This window comes from Ornithorhynchus anatinus, chromosome 11 (genome assembly GCF_004115215.2).
Source record: "Ornithorhynchus anatinus isolate Pmale09 chromosome 11, mOrnAna1.pri.v4, whole genome shotgun sequence".
Lineage (NCBI taxonomy): Eukaryota > Metazoa > Chordata > Mammalia > Monotremata > Ornithorhynchidae > Ornithorhynchus > Ornithorhynchus anatinus.
This window is the reverse complement of record NC_041738.1, coordinates 1,826,152-1,840,118: the sequence shown is the minus strand read 5'-3', so window position 1 is coordinate 1,840,118 and position 13,967 is coordinate 1,826,152. Positions and strand designations below refer to the sequence as shown.

The window sequence follows — 13,967 nt, the reverse complement described above, 5'->3', positions numbered from 1 at the left end:
TAGCAGTCTGGGCAGAGAGGGATGGACGAAGGTGGGCAACGATGTACTGCAAGAACCGGCAAGATTTGGTAGCAGCTTGACTTTGGGAGGCAAAAGATAGTGAGGCCTCAAGGTAGACACCGGGATTGTGGACTTCCGGGACTGGGAGTTTGGTGGTATCACGGACCGAGATGAGAAAGTTGGGAGGAGGTCAGGATATGGAAGGGAGATGTGGAGTGAAGCATCGTTTTGGGGGCCAGACCTCCAGCCTCATTCACCCCAGGCCTCAGAATAGGACTGGTAAGGTCTTAAGCAGGCCTCTCTGCCCGCTGGAGCCTCTCAGGGTCGCACCTGGAGAGCTTCCAGGACTCTACCAGTCTCGGCTACGGGAGGGAGAGTCAAGCAGAGGCATACCCATTCCATTCCTAGCTTGGCCAGTAGCTAGCGAGTGGAAGGCCATCTGCTACAAGTCAAAACTCACCCATGCTGGGCAGCAGCGGCACAGGAGAGAGTCGAGGGTGGAGACTCAAGTTTACTGCACAGAAGGAGACGATGGTAAAACACTTCCGTATTTTTATCAAGGAAACTCTACGGATACACTACCAGAACGATTGCAGATGAAGAGCGGGGTGTCTGGGAGAGATGTGTCCGTGGAGTCTCTATGGGTCGGAAACGACTCAATGGCATAAGACAAGACGATTGCCTGCTGGCCCTATGAAGGCTGCCTGTCCTCCTCAGGCCTGGTTCCTTTCTCTGACTGCATCTGCCCTTGTAGTCACCACAAGCAGTTGGCAACTACACAGGGACCCCCCACACACACACATCCGGGGCCTTTCCTGAGTCCCGAAGAGCCAGTTGCCAGCCTGGAATGCTGACCCTGATTCACCAGCTAGGGTCTCCTCAGGGCTGCTCTAGACCGCAGGACAGGCACCCTCCTCCCCGGCCAGATGTCAGGATGTAGCCCTGCAGGAAAATCTTATTCTACCTCTGTCCGGGTCCACAGAAGCACAGGAATGGCTCCCACTTCCTGCTACCACCTACAGTCGTGCTGCTGGCTGGGTGGCAGCTGGGAAAATATCAGCCATGTCCATGCTCCATGTACACGGTTCCCTGGGAACCCAACTCTGTACATGACCCCTCAGGGACACAACTCTAAATGCATAAAGCTAAAGAAGCATCATGGCCATGTGGAAAGAGCATGGGCCTGGAAATCAGAGGACCTGGGTTCTAATCCTGTCTCTGCCACTTGCTTGCTGTGTGACCTTGGGCAAGTCGCTTGACTGGGCCTCAATTTCCTCATCTATAAAAATGGTAATTCGATACCTGCTCTCCTTCCCCCTCAAGACTGTGAGGTCTGGGAGGGACAGGGACTGTGTCCAACCTTATTATCTTGCATCTACCCCAGCACTTAATACTGTGCTTGGTACTTGGTAAATACTTAACAAATACCATCATCATCAATAACTCTCTGGGAACACAACTCAATATACAACTCTCCATTCTCTGGGTACACAACTATCTGGATCCATAAGTCAGTATGCATAACTGTCCTTGTGCGGTACTGTGTACGTAACTCCCCACGTAAACAACTCTCCGCAATTAATTCTTATGAATAGAACATAAGCGCCTTGCAGAGACTTTGTGTTCTGGAGGATCAATCTGGGAACAGGTCTTCCGGCTTGGCCACACACCCTGCCAACACTCCTGGTCCTCCAGCCCCCCTGCACTGGGAGAAAGAGATTCTTCACCCTCAACACCTTCCCCAGCACCTCTTCCCCGCTGACAGTGATGTGGATCCAGGCGGCAGCAGCGGGAACGGTTAAGCAGCCCTTTAATGATGTTCTGTGGTCTGTCAGATTTCCATGTCCCCCACCACTTTGGTTCCCAGTTTTGCCCCTTCCTCCAGTCTAGTGGAAGAGCAGGGAGCTGAAATGTGATTTCTAGGAGCACCCAAACACAACACACCCACATTCACACACACCCCACTCTCCGATCCTCCTATTATTTAACCTGCAGTGGGCCAGGCCCTCACAAGGAAGAAATGGAGGGTGAATCAGGGTCCCTCCACCTCGGCCCCCGCCCTTGCTCGGCTCTAACTAGACACCCTTCCTGCTGGGAGCACCTTGCCCTGTGGAGCTGACACAGCTGCCTAGCATCAGTCAACCCCCCTCCTCTATTACAGAGGATGCGCCAGGTGCCAAGACTGGGCTCGGCAGCCCCGAAGACCAGTCCTGGGACCGGAGAACCATTTCTCCCATTCCTAGGGATTCCCTCAACTCCTGCTCTTGCCCAGGAAGGAGTCAACAGACTCGCTCCCAGGGCAGAGGTCTCTGCCTTTGTCTCTCTAATCCAGAAGCTCTTCTCTGCGAGGGCTATAGGCCTCTAGTTCCCTCCTAGTGCCAGCAGCAGCAGGCCAGGTGGGGTGGTGAGAGGGGATTTGGGGGGAAGAGGGCTGCCGGGCTGGATCTCATTTTGAAAGGATGGAAGGACAGCTGCCGTGGGAGCAACAAAATACACACAGCAGGTGGGGCTTCACCATCAGTTTGGCGTTGGCGGCAAATCGGGTCGCAGACTCAGAAGAAACTCTAATTCGCATCAAAACGTTCCCTAATGCAATGATGTCATTCTCATTCTCAAAGAAACAAATCCGAGGACCTAGTGTGTGGGCGGCTTGGGGTTCCTGGATCCCACAAGAGGTGGGGAGGGCTGACCGGAGGACAGGTCAAGCTTCACACACGAGCTTACCTCCACACTTGGAAGCAGTCCCAAGCCTCCGCCACCCTTGCGCTGCCGTTACATTCGGCAGAAACTCACGGTGATGTGGCAGGGCTCTGCTTGCTGCCCATCCCCAGATGCCGGGGACACCAGCACACTGGGAGGGCTGCCAGTGGGCAGTGAAAACGACGGGGCTGGTGACGGGCAGGCCGAGAGCTAATGGGGTAGAAAGGATCAGATTTTAAATCTTTCCAGTCTCTCTCAGAAGCTCTCGGGTCAGGTCAAAGGCATAGGGTGAGCAAACCTGGGAAACCAACTGGCTCTGGGGGACGGTAGCTTCGCCCCCGAGGCTGGGATCCGGGGGGCCCCCATCGCCTCGGCAGAGCTGGCACCTGTGACCCCATGGCAAAAGTGACGGTGGCCACACGAGATGGCAGTGGAAAGGCAGGCACTTTTGTGTAGCCCCAGGACCCTGCTACCCCTACCAAACCCTCTCCCAGAAGGGACATGGAGATCAAGAAACTACTTTCCAGCCCTCATTGTTAGGACTCCATGTCCCAGAAATCCCTGGAGCAAGAAGTCTCCTCCATCCATCCATCCATCCCCACCTTGCTCCGACTTTCTGCCCTGAGCCCCTGACACTGACCCTGTGTGCAGGGAGCTGTTTCCCTGAGGGCTGGACCAACTGCATTGAGTGAAGAGGGGAAGAGGTGAGTCTTAAACAGATAGACATTGCAGTTGCCAGCCACCCAAAGGCATTTAGCTGAATAGCCCTGTCCCCCGCCGACGGGCCCCTCAACCCTCAGCCACCCTGCCCCGTAGCCCCACTCCGGCCCAGCCGGAGCACGCTGACCCTAAGCTAAGCCTTAGTGGGAATCACAAGTCTGGAGCTTAGCTCCTCTAGGAGGGCAGATGATTCCTTTATTTTATTGGTTATTTTATTGTGCTGTGGGTGGCTGTTCATGACAAATGACCTTTTGTTCTCCCACTGACCTGGCTGTTTGTTTTCTGTATTCACAGCCTTCACTGAATTATTTTGTCTGATTTTTTTTCCCCTCCTGGTTCTGTGAGCCTCTCCTGAGCAGACTCTGTCCTTGGCGGCGGGAGGAATAGGGAGCTGCTAACTCAAGAACGGTACGGTTCGCTCTGCCCTGGGTACAATGGCCAGGGAGGGTCAGGTGGAGCTGCCACAGTGCCACCTCAGACCCAACACCCACGCTCTTTATTGCTCACAGCACCACACGGGTACCAACTCCAGGCTCAGCATTAGGCTTTTGCTCATCGCAAACCCAACCCCATTCCTTCCTTGCTTCATACGGAGCCCTTGCCAACATCCCAGCTCCAACCAGTCTTGTTTCACCTAACTATAATCATCATCACAATAATAGTGGCATTTGTTAGTTTGTTGCTATGTGCCAAGCACTGATGTAGATACCGGATAATCAGATTGGACCCAGTCTCTGTCCCACTTGGGGCTCACAGTCCAAGTGGGAAGGAGAACGGTTATTGAATTCCCATTTTACAGATGAAGGAACTGAGGCACAGAAGTTGAGAGACTCGCCCAAGGTCACACAGTGGGTAAGGGACCCACGGCCCCTGCCTCCTCGGTCCATGCCCTTTCCACTAGACCACACCACTTCTCTTGAGCATCCTTGATAGGGACCACCAGAGGATGAGATTATGAGAGCACTGGGAGTGCCGGGTCAGCCTCTCCGGCCACCCAGTCCAGGTCTCTGGCTCCAACACTGGCACTGGGGAGCTGGCAGGAATCAGGGGCCTGGCCACTCACTCGCTTAATCTCCTGGGCACCCATCTTCATCCTCCAATTCCTATCTGGGCTCCAACCCGTTTCCAATTCCAACAACAGATCTTTCAACAGTCCTGGTCTCTAGGGCCCCCGTCACCCTCACAGTTCCAGGGCCCAACCCACCTACCATATTTGTCAAGAACAATCCAGATCTAACAATTATGGGTTGATCCCATCCTCGACACTTTGGTACATATTATTTATTTATTTTGATTATTCTGGAAATATTTTTATATCTGTCTCCCCCATTAGAATGTAAATTCCTTCTGAGGAAAATGCATCGCTTCTTTGTTCTGTTCTTCCCACACGCTTAGTGCAGTGCATCGCATGCACTGGGCCCTCATAAACCTTATTAATTTTTCATTAATATCATTGATATTAATAGAGGATCGGCATGGCTTAGTAGAAAGAACACAGGCCTGGGAGTCAGGGGACCTGGGTTCTACTCCCAGCTCTGCCACTTGCCTGCTGTGTGACCTTGGGTAAGTCCCCTAACTTCTCTGTGCCTCAGTTTTCCTCATCTGAAAATGGGGATTCAAGCCACTGTTCTCCCTTCTACTTAGACTGTGAGCCCCATGTGGGGCAGGGACTGAATTCAACATGATTAAGTTGTACCTACCCCAGCACTTAGAACTTGACACGTAGTAAGCACTTTTCAAATATTATTCTTATTATTACTGGGTCCAGCTGAGTGGGTGGGGCAGAAGGGGAGAGATGAGATAAGGTCTGTCCAGGGAGTTGAGTAGGAGAGGACTTCCTGTGACATTTAAGAGTCTCTCTGTACTTTGAAATTGTTAATCTGATGACTTCTGTAGCCTTTTCTCTGACTGTCCAATGATGGCATCTGACAAATAGGAATACAGGTCCCAGAACTGTGGATTGGAGGATATGTTCATTTTGTGTACGTACACACACACACTCTGTCTCTCTCTCTCTGTCTCTCTCTCTCTCTCTCCCCCTCTCCCGGCTTAGAACTCCTTCCCTGCCCACATCAGACAGTTCAGTACTCTTCCGATAGTCAAAGCCCTCCTAAATTTCTCCTCCTCCAGCAAGCCTTCACTGGTCAATCCCCCAGCACCCTGAGCCATATAATTCTCTCAGCCAACTCTGCAATTTATAAAAATAATAGTATTTGTTAAGTGCTTACTAAGTGCGAAGCACTCTTCTAAGCACTAGGGTAGATATAGGGTAATTAGGTTGTCCCACATGGGGCTCACACTTTTAATCCCCATTTTACAGAGGAAACGGAGGCACAGAGAAGTTAAGTGACTTGCCCAAGGTCATACAGCGGATTAGTGGCCGAGCCAGGATTAGAATCCACAACCTCTGACTCCCAAGCCCATGCTCTTTCCACCAAGCCACGCTGCTTCTCCACTGAACCTATACACCTGCATCCTCAGCACTCACTGATTTATTTTGACCACTCTAGTGATAAATATTTTTATTTCTGTCTCCCCCTTAGAGTGTAAAGTGCTTGTGGGAAGGGAACATGTCACTTCTTTATTCCTAAGTGTCTAGTATAGGTCACTGCACCAAGTGGGTGCTCAATAAATGCTACCAATACCTTTCCTTCTATTACTGATTAAGCACTTACTGTGAGCCAAGCCCTGAGCTAAGAATTGAGATCGAACACCATCACTGTCTCACACAGAGTTTCATAGTTCTGTTTCCCCAATTTGGTGCTTCCCTCCCCTCTCCCATGGTTTCCCTCTCCCACCTGATGCCTCAGTTTCCCCAATATTTACCCAGGGTTGAAGAGAAGCCAAAACCTAGGGGAGCTGAGTGAAAAAGATGGCCCATACTAGAAAGGCACTTCCACATGGGAGAAAATAAGTACAACGACAACGATAATGTTGAGTTGCGGCATTTCCTTCTTCACCTACAACCACTCCTCCAGTTCCCAGGCTGTCCCCCATGGGGTTTGCACGGGTACGATATACTCCTGCCTTCAGATGGGAGCGAGGGGAGGCCCATCAAGGTTGGCAGCTGGGAGAGGGAAGAGCGGGAAGAAAGGGGTCCAAGAAGTGACTGATGATCCAACTCAGTCCTAGGTTTTGTCAGGGAGGATAGGCTGAGGAAGAAACCAGAGAAGCAGTGTCGCTTAGTGGATAGAGCATGGCTTAGGAGTCATGGGTTCTAATTCCAGCTCTGCCTCTTGTCTGCAGTGTGTTCTTAGGCAAGTCACTTAACTTCTCTGTGCCTCAGTTACCTCATCCGTAAAATGGTGATTAAGACTGTGAGTTCCATGTGAGACAGGGACTGTGTCCAACCTAACTAGTTTGTCTCTACCCCAGTGCTTAGAATGGCGTTTAATAATTATGGTATTTGTTAAGCCCTTACATGTGCCAGGCACTGTACTAAGAGCTGTTTGACACACAGTAAACCTTTAACAGATCCCATTATTATTATTATATTATTATTAAACCAGAGGAGGCGATGAAGCTGGGGAGCCTGTGGGGCAGGTGGTGACAAGCAGGAGAGAGAGGGGTTCAAACTGGGTAGGAAAGCCATGTGGCTCCCTGAGTCCCGATGGTGCCCACCTCAGAGCCCTTGAAGGCCTTGAGGTGGGGGAAAGTCAAACCATCTATCTGCCAGGCTGGGCATGGGCAAAATCCCTGTAGTGGGCAGTAGCCAGTCTACACAACCCAGGGAACCGCTTCCACAAACAGCAAGGGGGGGCGGGTAGAACGGGCAGGGGCGGGATACACCTCCTCTTTCCTCTGAGGCCCTCGAAGAGGCCCATGGGTCTGGTCTCACCTCGGTTCCAGAAAACCTCCCAAGCTTTCTGCCATTTGCCACCAATGCCAACAAATCCACCGTTGCCCAGGGCCCGCAGCACTGAGGCCGCGGGAGGGAGGTGGTCAGCAGCAGGGGAGCCTCAGGGGACTGGGAAGGGAGGGGAGAGGAAGTCTCTCATCAGTCCCGTTCGACCTCATCTCCCCCACCTCCGATGGGGTGGGCACTGCCGCCCCGCTTCACAGGGGGGAATTCTGAGGGCCGAGCAGGGGCATCCCGTGCTGCGGGGACAGTAACGAGACCAGGACGTGGGGCAGAAGAGGCCCTGCCTGTACTCTGGCCCTGGTCCACGGGTCCCTAATGACCGTGGCAAAGGAGCCGGCTCTGCCAACGAGGAGGGAACGTCCAGCCCGAGGGGCAGAGGGGAGAGGTCGCCGGGGCAGGCGCCGATTGGGCCCTGAATCGCGGGGAGGCAGAGCCTCCAAGGGCCACCGGACCGACTCCCGGGGCTCCCGGCCGGGCTGGATCCGTGTCTTCGGTGCCAACCGGCGCCGTGGGCGAACCTGCTGAACGCCCGACTCCTGGCACCCCGGGCCCCAGAAACAGTGCGTGTCCGGGAGAAGTGTCTCACCCCATCACAAGCCGCGATCGCCCTCAGGGGCAGCCGGCGCACATCGGGGCGGCCACCCAAAGAAAGCCTTCGTCCCCTGGGGAAAAACAGACTTTAAACCCGGCCCGGTCGGGACGAAGCAAGTCTCCCAACGGTCACCTCGAGCACCTGCCCCGAATCTTGTCTTGTCTTCCAGGGGCCGGGCGACCAACCGCCTTGCCCAGACTCCCTGCCCGGGGGGCGGGGGGAATCTTTCCTCCCCAGGCCCTTCCAGGGAGTCCCCCAAGAAGACCTCAAACGGCTAGGTTTTCCTTCGGTGAATGCTCCCTCCGGCCGCCGTCTGGGTGCCAACCACGGCTCGTTGGCCGCCCAGCACCGACCCCTCCCAAGCTGCCCACGAAGAGAGGCAGACGCAGAGCGACCCCGGTTGCGGGAGGGGAGTTGGTCCTCTGCAGTTTGGTTCTATCTCGCTGGTTTCGGGGGATGGGGGCGGTTTCCTCATCTGTTGGGAAAGTTTGGGCCCTGGGGGAGAGGACCCTGAGGGTTGCTGGAGTCTGGGCGCCCCACTGAGCCTTTACCGACCGCTCCGAGCTCCGGACCCGGGCGGGGGCGACTCGAGGCCTCTTTCGGTCCAAAGGCAAGGCCAAGCCCTTCCCCTCTGTTCCGGGGAGAGACTGCGCAAGGTGAGGGAGACCGTGCGGGCGACGGTGCGGGAAACGATGCGGGAATCCGTTCGCCTCGCCTCGCCTCGCCTCGCCATCCGGAGCTGACCGAGTGCTTAGCCCCCTTCGGGGAGTCGCCCCGAGGGGTTCTGACCTGGTTGGACGCCCCCAATCCTCCACCCGGTCCACCCCCTCCGCAACTTCAGGTTCGACCAAAGGCCTGGGCTGAGGATGCTCCAAGCGTCCATTTCCCCACGATCAAAGGTGGGTGGGAGGGTCGGGGAGGGCGCTGCGGACAGTGTCTCGGACACTGGTCCGAGACAGCAAGAGGTCCGAAGCCGAGAATGCGCCAAGGAGCCGGTTGGGAGCCGTACCCGGTTAAAACAAACAGCCCCAAGCCCACCGCTAATAGAGGTCCATCTAATAAAAGTCCGTTCACTGGGGGCCAGACACCCGAATCCGGCCGGGGTGGGATCTAGGCTCTGAGCTCTGCCACCTGGACATTTGAAAAGGCAGCGGGACGAGTCTCTTTCATCCTTCTGGTGGCTTTCTCGCATCTGACAGCCCCGATGCTGAAAGAGGACCTGTTTCTATGTCAATAATTTAGCCAGCGGCCTCCAAACTGGGGCCGCTGATAAAAAAAACTCGCCCCTATAGCGCCAAACGTTTTATTCGTGAACGAAGTTTAGGGTGAGGATGGATGTCTGGATGCCGGTTTGGGTGTGTGGGCGGGGATGCTCGACCGTGGAACGTTTTTAGAGCAATCGACCAACGGTATTTACTGAGCGCCTACTGGGTGCCCAGCCCTGGACTCAGCGCCTGTGAGAGTACAATACAACAGAAGTCGGGTAGACGCGTTCCCTTTTATATCTGACAAAAGCTTTAAAACAATCAACGACAAACCCCCCAAATTTAACTCTCTCCTCTCGGGGCCGCTAGCCAATACCCACAGTCGAGATTTCGGACTACTTCTTGGCGGCTCGGGTGTTTCTCCGTGGCGTACAAACGTGAGAGAGATACGGTTGGTGGATGTGGGTAATGTGTGAGTTTGATTTTCTTACGTTATCCCGAAAAGCCTAGCATCTCCCAATTTCGTTCAGGTTTTACCTAAGTTCTTGACCTCTTTCTCTCCCCCCACCTTTTTTTTCTTTCCCTCCCCATAAAACTTTAAGGATGTGAATGATTAAACCTCTTACATCGGAGCTCTGGCATGTGAGGGAAGGGGGCGGAGGAGGCGGACAAAACAAGGGGGAATTCCCCGTGCCCGGCCTCCAGTCCCCAGCCCCACCGGTAATTTCCGCAGAGGACGAGGGCCGCGGCCAGTCCCGCGCGGAAAAACGCCCGTTTTCCAGCCGAAACGGTCCCAGACGATTTGACTTTGTGCCAGGTTGGGAAAATCGATCGATTTCCGGAGTCGTCCCCCCTCCCCCTCCGCCCCTCGGGTGGGAGAGTGGTCAGCGTCCGGGGGAGTCCAGCACACACCCAGCGCTCATGAATATGGAAACGGCTCCGGACGGCCGCAACACGTCGCCGAAAGACGGTCGCAACAGCAACAGCTACGCCGAAAGAGGGATCGCTCTTTATCAATTTATCCCTCCCACACACACCTCTAATCGCGGGACCCTTCCTCTCTGCCCCGGCTTCTCTCCAACGGACGGAATAAGAGGCGGTGGGGCGATCTGAAACGGACGGCCTCCCCGCTCCGAACTCAAAACAAAATAAAAGCCTCCCAGAGACATCAAAAAAGTGTCAATCCGAAATAATGACTTCTTATCCATCACCCGGGCAATTAAAGTGACAAAGCTTGAAAAGATACTTATCTTCGAGCTAATTCCCAAGGTAGCTAAATTATCTCCTAATTAACTTTCATTCAGGACGGTCAGAAGACGAGGTTTCCCCTCCGCTGGCTCGCCCCCTCCCCGTTGTCCCCACCCCGAAACAAAGGTGAGCGGAAAACCTCCAACGTGGCTTCTGTCCCCCCGCTTCCCCGGCTGGCAAGGCCGCCCCGGTACCCGATACCCCCCGTCCAGGCAGGGACCGAATCCCCACCCTTCGCCCGGGAAGGCCGGGAGAGAGAAGGCTGGAGGTGGAGGGGAAGCTTGGTCTTCCCCGGACCCTACCCGCAGCTCTGCCCAAACCTGGCGTGGGCAAGAGTTGCCCGGTCCCACTGGCCCCGCCGACCCCGGCCGGGCTCCGGGGTGAATGGGGGCCGTGTGGTATATAAGCTCGGTCTCTCTCGCCCCCCGGACTCCCCCCCGGGCTCCGTTTTCGTTGGCCGCGGTTCGCGGACACTGGAAACGGTTCCGGGGGATAGAAGGGGGCAAGGGAAGGGCAGTGCCCGGCTCTAACCTAGGCAGAGAAACATCGCTCATCGCCGACCCAAATTTCCGAAAATGAACTCGGGGAGGAAAAAAAAACCGGCGGCGGGGATCGGGGATGGTGGAGAGGGGGCTGTCCGGCCGGGCTTCATTTGGGGACCCCGCCCCGCCACTCCTGACCCCCGACAAGATTGAACCGGGGGCAAGGGGCTGCCAGGAAGAGAAACCACTCCGAGTTTCTCCAGAGCGAGCCCAGGTGGGAAGGCCCCGCGTCAAAGGGAGGCCCCGCTGAGTCCGGACGGAACACCGGCCCCGGGGTCGCCGCCGGGGCCCACTGGGCCAGGGCCGAAGGCGGTGCCAACCCCGCCAGCGCCGGGTCACCCTCCGGCCGGAGGAGGCTTTCACGTTGGCGGCAGACAGCGGAATGCCCGGCTTTGTCTGGCTACCTACCTGGTGGCTTGGCACGGCCGGGGAGGGACGGGGAGAGGGCCACGCTCGAGGCGTGGGTCTGGGCCGGATCTACTGGGGCCTACGGACCCGGTAGCACAGGGCAGGGGGCACTTCGGAGGGCCAACGGCGGGTCCAGAGAAAGAAGAGAGCCACTGCGGGGCAAGGCCCGCCGGTCCTTCCTCAGGAACCGGGACCCGGTTTCTCGGCCGGGCCGGGCCTTGCTGGGCCCAACGTACGGCGGGGGGCCGGACACCGCTACTGCTCGGAGCGGCTCAGGCCGGGGCTTCGACCACCGGATCCCCTCGGGAGCCCGGGGACTTTAGGGTCTCCGGCCCGGGGCTGGGTCCCCCTGCTTGCGCCCTGGGGGGGGGGGGGGCCGAAGAGGGCGGCTCGCCTGCGGTCACTGGGGGCGGCCTTGGGGGCGGGGAGAGGTTGTCCACCGGAGGCCCATCTGTCCAGGCCTAGTCCGGGTCCAACCTCGTGCCCTGCCCAGTCCACGCCCCGACACAACCCACAAGCGGCAGTCAGGGCCCCTCGCCGGGGCCCTCGAGAGCCGGGGCATCGCGTCCCGGGCCCTGGTCTACTCCTGCTCGGGGGCCGAGGCAAGGCCGAGTGGGATGACCGGGGTCACTGCGCCCGCCGCCGCCAGTGACCCCTCGGGGGGAACGCAGGCGCTGCGGGAACCTAGCGGAGCGGGGACGGGCCTCCAAGCTCACCGAGCGGACGCCTGCCGGTCCCCTGCCGCTCGGATCGATCGGTCCCCCGCCCCCCGGCCCAGTCCGGTTCTGTCCGACCGACCGACAGGGCCCGCCGAGCCCCCGGGAGCGGGCGGCCGGCCCTGCGCTGGGAGGGAAGGCCGGGCGGAGAGGAGGCCGGGGTCCCCCGCGTAGCCCACCCCTTCCCACGCCCCCCGGCGCGGCCCTTACCGGAGCGGATGGAGTTGTGCGGCATCGCGGAGGGGAGGGGGCTCGGCCCCGGGAAGTGAGGAGGGCGCTGGGGTCCCGGACACCTGGTCCCGGCGGCGCCCGCCGCCTCGCAGCTGTCCTGGAGAGAGACGGACACCGGGGTGAGGGCGGGCCGGCGGGAGGCCCCATCCCCCGGCCCCCCAAATCCTCCAGTCCACGACCCCCTGGCCTCGGCCTGGGGGGAGTCTCTCGAGCCCTGACCCCCATCCCCGCTGCCCAGCTCCGCCCCGCCCCCCCGGCTCGGCCCGGCCCGACCCTGCCCGGCCCGGCCCGGGCTCTACCTGTCGGCCGCCCCTCCGCCGCCTGCTGCGCCCGGGACGGTGCGGTTCGGTGGGCCCTCCGCTGCTCCAAGTTTGTTCCCGGCGCCCGGCATCGCCGGCCGGTTTTATCCCGCCGAGGCCCGGGGAGCTGGGCCCGGCGCGCCTCGCAGGCCGCGGATTGGCTGGCTGGGTGCAGGGGGGCGCGGGGAAGGGGAGGATTTTGCGAGGGGGACATGGCTGAGTGGACTCAGGAGTTGGAGGAGCCCTGCGTTGGAACTGCCGCTGCCAGCCAGGAGGGGCCGGGAGGGGGTGGGGAGTGACCTGGGGAGCCCAGGGGGGCGCTGGGGCAGAGGCGGCAGGGGCCGGGCCTGGGTCCCCCCCGGGATGGCCCTGGGTCCCCCCGGGATGGCGAGACCCGCGCTCTCTCTCTAGAGAGGCCTCCGGTCCTTCGCTGCCACGAGAGCCTGGTAGGGGCCTACTACTTTTGACAGGGCAGACAGGATCCTTCCAGACTCCTTGCCAGCCCTGGGCAGAAGAACTCTCCCCCGCAGAGCCCAAGGAGGGAGAGTAAAAAAGGGATGAGGCAGGGCAGCCCCATCTCCCTGAGGGCCAAAGATCCTGCCTTTCTCCCTTTCCACCCGAGGGCAGGGACCACCCCATCCTGACCTGGGCAGAGACCCCCTAGTTAAGGACAGACATCGGTCCATGAGGTGTGCCTGAAGACCAGCATCCACTCTGGTATCCTGCCACTGCCAGATCGGTGACCTCCTGGACCTCCCTTGTGCCTCCCAGGGACAGGCCTTAAGTTTCAGAGAAAGAGGATGCAAAGGGAAGCGAGGGGGGTCACCCCATGGCACCCCCAAAGTTGAAAGATGCTCTAGAAGGGCAGTGGGCCTGACCGAGTTTGTGAGAGGTGGGGGACTGGCTGGGTTGGGAAAGCAATGAGAGGCTTTCTCTGGGGAAACTGGGCCTCAAATGGCCATAGAGTAAGACAACCCCTTCCCCCCATACCAGCCCTGCCCCCCACACCCCCATATTCTCTCATGGAGAACAGATGGATATATATGATGGATGCATGGGGGCAGAGATCAGAGTGGGTGTGGGAAGTATGACTAGGGTAGATGGGTCGGGAGGGAGGGAGGAGGCTCATTTCTCTGTTGGGTGGGGGCTAAGCTCTGGTTCCAGAAAGGCTGAGCACAGTGACAAGAGCCCAGGAGAGGGAACTCTGAGCAAACCCTCCCCATGCAGTCCCAGAGGCAAGGCCTTTGTTGAACAGAGGCCTCCAGCCACCTCTCGAAGTATGGCGACGGGGCTGGCTCCTTCCTGGCTGGGAAGGAGCACCTGAATGGGACCTGGGGTCTTGAAAGGACTGGACAAATCCCTCCATCTGCGGAAATTGGCCAGTTGGAAGAGAAGGCTCGAGGCTGGGTCCTCTGTCCTTCTACCCGACCCGACCAGAATACTT

The 13,967-nt window shown here is 58.0% G+C and overlaps 1 protein-coding gene, 1 long non-coding RNA gene and 1 other non-coding gene across 16 annotated transcripts in view; 2 read left to right on the top strand and 1 right to left on the bottom strand.

Moving 5' to 3' along the window:
• PAX8 (paired box 8) overlaps positions 1–12,615 on the bottom strand; it is a 42,994-nt gene extending 30,379 nt beyond the window's left edge. For 4 of the 14 annotated variants that reach the window (XM_029074953.2, XM_029074963.2, XM_029074955.2 and 1 more), the window contains exons 1-2: positions 12,524–12,604; positions 12,204–12,321 (exon numbers count right to left, since the gene is read on the bottom strand). In XM_029074953.2, the coding sequence (XP_028930786.1) occupies positions 12,204–12,228 (25 nt within the window). In that variant the 5' untranslated portion in view covers positions 12,229–12,321; positions 12,524–12,604. Of the gene's footprint in view, positions 1–12,203; positions 12,322–12,523 lie in introns of all 14 variants that reach the window. The other 10 variants (XM_029074964.2, XM_029074959.2, XM_029074960.2 and 7 more) reach the window with 4 other exon arrangements.
• On the top strand, positions 313–450 carry LOC114815377. The gene has a single exon (XR_003763139.1). It is a non-coding gene; the product is annotated as a small nucleolar RNA SNORA7 (small nucleolar RNA).
• LOC120638678 lies at positions 8,071–10,255 on the top strand. Its single transcript, XR_005660531.1, has 2 exons — positions 8,071–9,551; positions 9,682–10,255. It is a non-coding gene; the product is annotated as an uncharacterized LOC120638678 (long non-coding RNA).
• Positions 12,616–13,967: the final 1,352 nt, after the last annotated feature.